Raw genomic sequence first — 7,882 nt, 5'->3', positions numbered from 1 at the left:
ACACCCAACCTTGTATGAGTGGTTAAGGGCAACTAATAATCTCAATGTGAATGAATGATGAAAACCACTAGAGAGTACTGGAAGGATTTTATTTATCAAAGCAGCGAAAGCAACATGTTTCAATACACAGAGCAGTTTGAATAGGTACAGTACATGGCTTCCACTGAGACCCAGGCTAGTTGCAAGTGTATTTATTTTAGTCCCCATAAAAATCTTACAGAACATGTTCAAAATCGAAACACAAAGAAAATGGACACCAAAATACTAAAATGTTGCTACAAAGATAAGACAGTAATATTATCTGTGAGAGCTTGAATCCTTATCCAGTTGATGGGAAAAGTACTGTGGTAATTGGTCACTCGTTCTATCACAATGCTGTTTGAAACACCCAGGTAAATATACTTACAATTTTATCCAATAAACTAGCATTGTAAACACAATGGTACAAACATATTAAAGATTTTTTTGGGGGAGGGTTTAGGCAAGCAACATCCAACCAGGAATGGAGATGCATTTGAAATGATATCAAGGGAATGACATTAGGCTACAATATTGTTGAACTTAGAAATAAACTACAGAGCAGGGCTTCCATTAAAATCAATGCCTATTCATTACAAGCAATCAACACAATTCCATGGCCATTTCTAGCACTGGAGACATTCAGTCAAGCTTTTCCACCTAGTCGTCAGTAGTGAGGACAATGTAAAGACATGTCGATGAGCAGTATTTAAGACTTTTCACATAGCTAAGGGCAGACTCACACAATGTCCCAAACCATTGGACCTTTCCCATATACATAACAAAGCACAGAAAACCTAAACTTACCCACATTGGAGCATAGGAGGGCATAGATACTGACTTATTCAATCATCCACTTAAAGAAAAGCCTGTGCACTTGAACATATTCTTAAGACAATCTACGGGATGCCAAAGGTCACTGCATACCATCTAAGATATCATGGCATCCATATAACACTGGGAATAAATGATTTGTACAGTCGTAGGTCTTAAAATCCGTTTTTAAAAAGAAAACCTAGACATCACATAGACAGGCAAGCAGGACAGGGCTACACTGTTTATATGAGGCCTCTCCTCTCTCAATCATCAGAACACAGGTGAACATCAAGGAATTCTACTGCCTGAAGCTTGCATGTGCACATACTGTAAGCCACACAAACCCTAGCGGTTGGCTCTCCTACAAGATCTGCTTTAAAACTGTAAATAGAGGTACATGCAAAAATGCAGGGTTCGAGACGCTATCGGGGTAACTAATGATCTTATTTTCACAGGAAGTCAGATTTTCTTCTATTACCCCCATATAATTGAATATTTTATTCCCCCCACAAAAAACATTCCTTTATATATAATCACAATAAATGTTTGTATACAAATGATAGTATTTTCACAGAAGGAACAGTGGTTCTATGCGCTACAGAGAGGAAACATACGTTCGCACACAAAGTTCTTAGAAATGGCTATGCAAATGGTAGAAAAGCTTTGGCATATCTGCCTACAAGTTGTGCCTGCACACTTGGAAATAAAATGAGTACAACAGTGTATGAACGTTTGGCTTCATACTGCTCTCCATTTAGTAACATGTATGTTTACTAAGCAGTCCCACATAGAACTGTGGAGAGTTAGGTTAGGCTATTTACACCTTACTTTGTTAGGCCTTAAGGGTTTTAAGGTGGACGATGCTACATGTTCCCAGATGTCCAGGCTGAGACGAATGGCACCACCTTAAAATGTACCACTATCCCTATTAGGTGACCGTTTCAACCACACAACTAGTAATACTGCCCCCATGATCATTTTTCATATGGGAGTGATCGAGACAATCCTATGAGAGACGATTTGTTCAAATGTCACGGTCATCTTAGTCTAATAAGGGACGATGTTCCACTACGACACTCTTCTGTAGCTATTCAATAGAAGTTGATCATGTCTGATCCATGGGAAAAAGAAAAGACGAGAACAGGAAAAGCCTCCCCAAGACCAGGTCAATTTAACGAAACCCTTTATGGGGTCCACTCAATATGATTCTTCTTCTATGGTCGGATCCCCTGGGGGTGACAATGTTTATGTTTAACGTAGAAGAACTCAAGCAGCATGAGCATGTAACCCACAGCGGAGCAGTGGGATAATAGAACCGCATCTTGGCAACAGTCACAGAGGTCGACGGTGAGGGAAACCTTCCATTTACACCACGGATGTACTAAGTCCCTCTAACTGACAGGGCGTTTGGAGAAAAAAAACGAACAATGTCTGGAAGAAGGTTCCGTTGGAGGAGCGTAATCGCCTGTAGTAATAATCAAACCAGCATGCTGATGCATAATATAGTCACAACTAACGCGTAATGAATGGCTATTGATTAACAATCAACACCACTTAAAAATGGTTCTACGTTATCGGATTGAACGAGTGATTTCTTTTAAATTGCAAAACCTCCTTGTCCCGAATGGCCCATACTGTATTGCATGTATCTATTAGAAGACTCACTTACTGTGACTGGAAAACAACATTTACCCTCCTCTAAAAGCCTCTTTCCACTGCACTACCTTAGGAATAGAATTACATAGAACATAGTAATATAATAGTTATTCTATGTCTATGTGCACTGCACTGTATATTGGCATTGTGATACTTGAACAATTATATACTATAATTGAAATGAAAGGCATTTGGAGAAGGTAACCGGGCAACAGTAATAGCCGTTCAGAATAGGAGGACTGCACAGAGAGTAGGAGAGGGATTGCACGCGCTACACAGGCAACTGTCTAACTCAGTTGAATAATTCAGTATGTGAGTTTGCAGAGGTAGCTACATCTACTCGAGGCTAAGAGAGCGGGAGTGCAATCAAAAGAAATATTTAAAAAGAAACTCTTAAACCTGGCTCCTACTTTCTCCGTATGTTGTCATGCTCATATATCGTGTGGCTTCTGCTGCTTGTTATCCCCTCTTGTAGTGATACCTTACTTTCATGCTATACGTTGCATAGAAATGAGTTAGAGCTTATTCTAGGGCGCGGAGGGCGGGACCGCTCTGTAACCCTGCAGTTTCATTCATGCCTTAACGGTGGATGCTACAGAAGAAGAAATATGAGAGCCATTTTGTGTCCTGCTGTGCGTTGTTGTCCTGCTGTGCCTTCCAGTTCCTCCAGTCATCATGGCTACATAGGAGAGGTTAGAGTATCTATAGGCATGGTTCCACACACACACACAGCAGCCTGAGAGACCACCAGGTGGTAGTGTGGTGCTAGCAGCTGCCAGGAGAGGAGCAGACCGAGCCGCACATGCTTAGTTTGGAGGAGGACTCGGGTTCAGGATCCTCATCCTCTGTGCCTCCCTCAGCCTCCCCGGATCCGTCTCCATCACCATCATCACCCCCCTCGGCAGCTCCTTCAGACTCCCCTCCCTCTGCACCCTCCTCCTGCCTCTTTTTCAACCTGAGAGACATACAGAAACAGTTCAAAGTTTGGACACACCTACTCATTCAAGGGTTTTTCTTTATTCTTACTATTTTCTACATTGTAGAATAATAGTGACGACAACACAACTATGAAATAACACACATGGAATCATGGAGTAACCAAAAAAGTGTTGGGGGTCATACATACATACACTACCGTTCAAAAGTCTAGGGTCACATAGAAATGTCCTTGTTTTTGAAAGAAAAGCACATTTTTTCGTTGCAAATGGGTTTTCTAATGATCAATCAGCCTTTTAATATGATCAACTTGGATTAGCTAACACAACGTGCATTGGAACACAGGAGTGATGGTTGCTGATAATGGGCCCCTGTACACCTACGTAGATATTCCATTAAAAATCAGCAGTTTCCAGCTACAATAGTTATTTACAACATTAACAATGTCTGCACTGTATTTCTGATCAATCTGATGTTATTTTAATTGATGAAAAAAAAGCTTTTCTTTAAAAAACAAGGACATTTCTAAGTGACCCCAAACTTTTGAACGGTAGTACACACACACACACACACACACACACACACACACACACACACACACACACACACACACACACACACACACACACACACACACACACACACACACACACACACACACACACACACACACACACACACACACACACACACACACATACATACATACATACATACACACGCTCAACCACACACGGGATAGGAGAGAGGGGAAAAAATGTGATTAGAATACATAGTGGGAGTCTGTGACATACTATCTGTCTAGAGATTATGCCCAAGTAGTAAAAATAGAACTCAAGCTCCATTAATTACAGCAATAAGAAAACTAAATTTGCCATGCAGGAAGAATTCAAATTATGCTGCAATCTCAGACAGGTAAATAATAAATGAGGTACTCATTTTTTTTATTACATGAAATATGAACTATCACCACCAGTGTAGAATCTCTTAATATAAACACAGCATTACGGCAACAATATAGGGTCATAAAACTGCTATATATATATATTTTTGTACCGCTATCATTACGTCGAGGTAATGTACAGAGCATTTCTATATTTATTGCAGAGTGATGTCACTGGAAACAACATTGAAGAGGGAGGATGTACAGTAGCGCATAAACAGCTATTCACCATAAAATGATGACGGCAGAAACCCAACTCTATCATATGGCTGATTCATAACACCACCTTCTAACCTTTGATACCATGACCATATATTGCATATTGTTCTGCAAACGATAGATTACATGGAGAAATGACCATGTAAATATTCGTTATATCATCTTAGTGCTTATGTCATACGTAAGGGATAATCAACAAGGGAGCTTATGCGCTCTCGAAAAGAATGATTGGCGTTCCACGATGCGATACAATAGCGGAGAGGAACAAAACTTCCACGAAATTGCATCACGTTCCAGAGTACCCAGAGCCCCGAGTTGATTATCCCTTTCATACCATGGCTATAATTTAACACATTTGCCACTAGAAATGTGTTCAACGTCCACTGAAGTAGCTAGCAAGTTACTACAGTATATATATACATATATATATATATATCTACAGCAGTTGCCTTGGTAACCAAACAAACAGACGTGCTAGTTTAGCTTACCAAAACATTGGTCCTAACTTGATTTTTGAAAGTTCAATTCAACAATGCCAATTATGTTTTCAATTCAACGTCTGCTTTCAAAAGCAGCTCAAACATAGAACATGGAAGAATGAATTATAGCCATTGACTTCTACCGTGCTGATATACTGTACATTATAGGAAAATAATGCACGCTCTAGAATGCCCTTCAAGCCAATCAGGAATGAGTATTAAACAATACTATGGTATAAATAGAGCTAAGACTGATGTAACAATGTGTTTGTTTTTTTATTGGTCTCCCAGGTTCAGTAATTGGGTCCGCGTTTATATCGTCTTAGTATATTATAGAACTAACAATGCTTGGGATATTCATAAATATCTATTCATGTGTATGTCAGGTTGCCGAGACCTTATGTAGGTGTTATGTCACAGCCTTATGCATGTCACTTTAAATACAATTTCCCTAAATGGTTTAACATGAATGTATTTTGATTGGTCTCCCAGGAAAAGTGTTTGGTTTGTGGTCTTACTTCTCACGGTTGAAGATCATGAACTCAGACTGCACCACTTCAAGGCACTCCTGTAGGTAGTCATTCTCCTGAGGGCAGTAAGGACAGGGAACAGCCATCATCATCATCATCATCACACACACATATAGGGCGACAACGGCGGATGAGGAGATACATTTCACCTCAAACAATCACCAGCGAAACCTGAAAGATTACAAACACCCCCTTCTTCCTCTTTCTTCCCTACATTCAATAATGATTGGTGATTTGTTTGTGTTCTTTCCCTCAAATTAGACGTTTGGCACGGGACAAAAATAGAAGTTCATATTTACAAAAGCACATGGGGGGCATCACAACACCACTGAAGGCTTCATAATTTAATAATCTAGGTAATAACCCAGCCGCCTCACACACTAGAAGGCCCGGAGTAAGATTGTTAGAAGATACAAGTTTTACTGCATTTACAGCGCCCAGAGATCACCTTCGATAACACTGAAAGTCGACAACAATAATGTGGAGCTCGTAATGAGAGGCTTGGCGGATGAAAACCTGGCACAGCTCATAAATATGGATGGTCTAAAATCCATGGTAAATTGTGGCCGCAATCACAGATAATATACAGTGGGTTTGTTAAAATACTGTAATCATGCAAGCAAATAACCGGTCTTCAAGACAAAGAGATGATATTCATGAAATGTAGGGACAAAAATAACAACTGGGGAACAGAAGGCTAGAGAAGGCACCCTGCACTCTGAGTAAACCAAGACCTGCCAAACTGTCCAATACCTCAGGTTAAAGCACTATTTACAAGGGTTGAATTCTTTAGGGTATGCCGTAGCAAAACATTTTGCAACGGAAAACAACAATAAACGTTTCTAATTGGACAAGTTCAGGTAGTAACCTCCAAGTTTCAGTCCATTTTCTTCAGTTTGGTGCCTAATGAACATGACCCAGGCACAGTCAGTAGTGACTGGGTGATGTGACACTCACCGACTGGGAATCCTTGCTGGCTTCCCGTGACCTGTTCTTGGCCAGTCTTTTCTTCTTCTTGTGGAGGGGACGAGATTCTAGTATCATCTCCTCCAGCTCAAAGGTTGGGTCGCAATGCAGACGACCCTTCTGTGGAACCAAGACACACAGTACACTAATGAATGACTATACACTAATATAGGCACACACACACGTACGGACGAACGCAAGCACACACACACACAGGTGTACCTGCAAGTAAGCATGTCATTGTACTGTGTACTGTATTTCTGCATATGACAAATACGGTACATTCGGAAAGTATTCAGATCCCTTCCCTTTTTCCACATTTTGTTATGTTACAGCCTAATTCTAAAATTGTCTACATAAAAAAAAACGTATCAATCTACACATAATACCCCATAATGACAAAGCAAAAACAGGTTTTTATAAAATAAATAAAGTATTCGCACCCTTTGCTATGAGACTCGAAATTGAGCTTAGGTGTATCCTTGAAATGGCCTAAAATCACCATGCCAAGCGTCAGCTGGAGTGAAGCTCACCGCCAAATCTTAACGCTACAGCACACAATGACATTCTAGACGATTCTGTGCGTTCAAATTTGTGGCAACAGTTTGGGGAAGGCCCTTCCCTGTTTCGACATTACAATGCCCCCTGTGCACAAAGCAAGGTCCATACGGAAATGGTTTGTCGAGATCAGAGTGGAAGAACTTGACTGGCCTGCACAGAGCCCTGACCTCAACCCCATCGAACACCTTTGGGATGAATTGGAACGCCGACTGCGAGCCAGGCCTAATCGCCCAACATCAGCGCCCAACCTCACTAATGCTCCTGTGGCTGAATGGAAGCAAGTCCCCAAACCAATGTTCCAACAACTAGTGGAAAGCCTTCCCAGAAGAGTGGAGACTGTTATAGCAGCAAAAGGGTTGGGGGTGGGGGGGTTAACTACATATTAATGGCCATGATTTTGGAATGAGATGTTCGACATGCAGGTGTCCACATACTGTATTATGTGAGAATCAGTGTTTATGGTCCACAAAAGGTGAAACTTCTATGCTCCTCTGTGATAGGTTTATGGTCCATACTTACATTAGGAACGAACCCAGCATCTATCTTCTTCTCGTAGACAGCGTCCCAGTTGATGTCAGAGAGGTAGGGAGCCGTCTGCATGTGAGACAGGCTGGAGAAACGATGCTCTGGGTTCACTGTCAGCAGCTGGAAGGCGCGCACACACACACACACACACACACACACACACACACACACACACACACACACACACACACACACACACACACACACACACACACACACACACACACACACAC

General features: G+C 41.2%; 1 protein-coding gene across 2 annotated transcripts in view; it reads right to left on the bottom strand.

The window, feature by feature from the left end:
- Positions 1-73: 73 nt before the first annotated feature.
- Positions 74-7,882, bottom strand: part of LOC124038153 (serine/threonine-protein kinase 32C-like) — a 95,477-nt gene continuing 87,668 nt past the window's right edge. For both annotated transcript variants that reach the window (XM_046353666.1, XM_046353667.1), the window contains 4 exons: positions 7,644-7,769; positions 6,555-6,683; positions 5,586-5,653; positions 74-3,445 (listed from right to left, as the gene is read on the bottom strand). In XM_046353666.1, the coding sequence (XP_046209622.1) occupies positions 3,256-3,445; positions 5,586-5,653; positions 6,555-6,683; positions 7,644-7,769 (513 nt within the window). In that variant the 3' untranslated portion in view covers positions 74-3,255. The remainder of the gene's footprint in view (positions 3,446-5,585; positions 5,654-6,554; positions 6,684-7,643; positions 7,770-7,882) is intronic.

The sequence above is a fragment of the Oncorhynchus gorbuscha genome, linkage group LG06 (assembly GCF_021184085.1).
Source record: "Oncorhynchus gorbuscha isolate QuinsamMale2020 ecotype Even-year linkage group LG06, OgorEven_v1.0, whole genome shotgun sequence".
Lineage (NCBI taxonomy): Eukaryota > Metazoa > Chordata > Actinopteri > Salmoniformes > Salmonidae > Oncorhynchus > Oncorhynchus gorbuscha.
The sequence above is the reverse complement of the archived record's forward strand: the minus strand, read 5'-3'. Positions and strand labels throughout refer to the sequence as shown.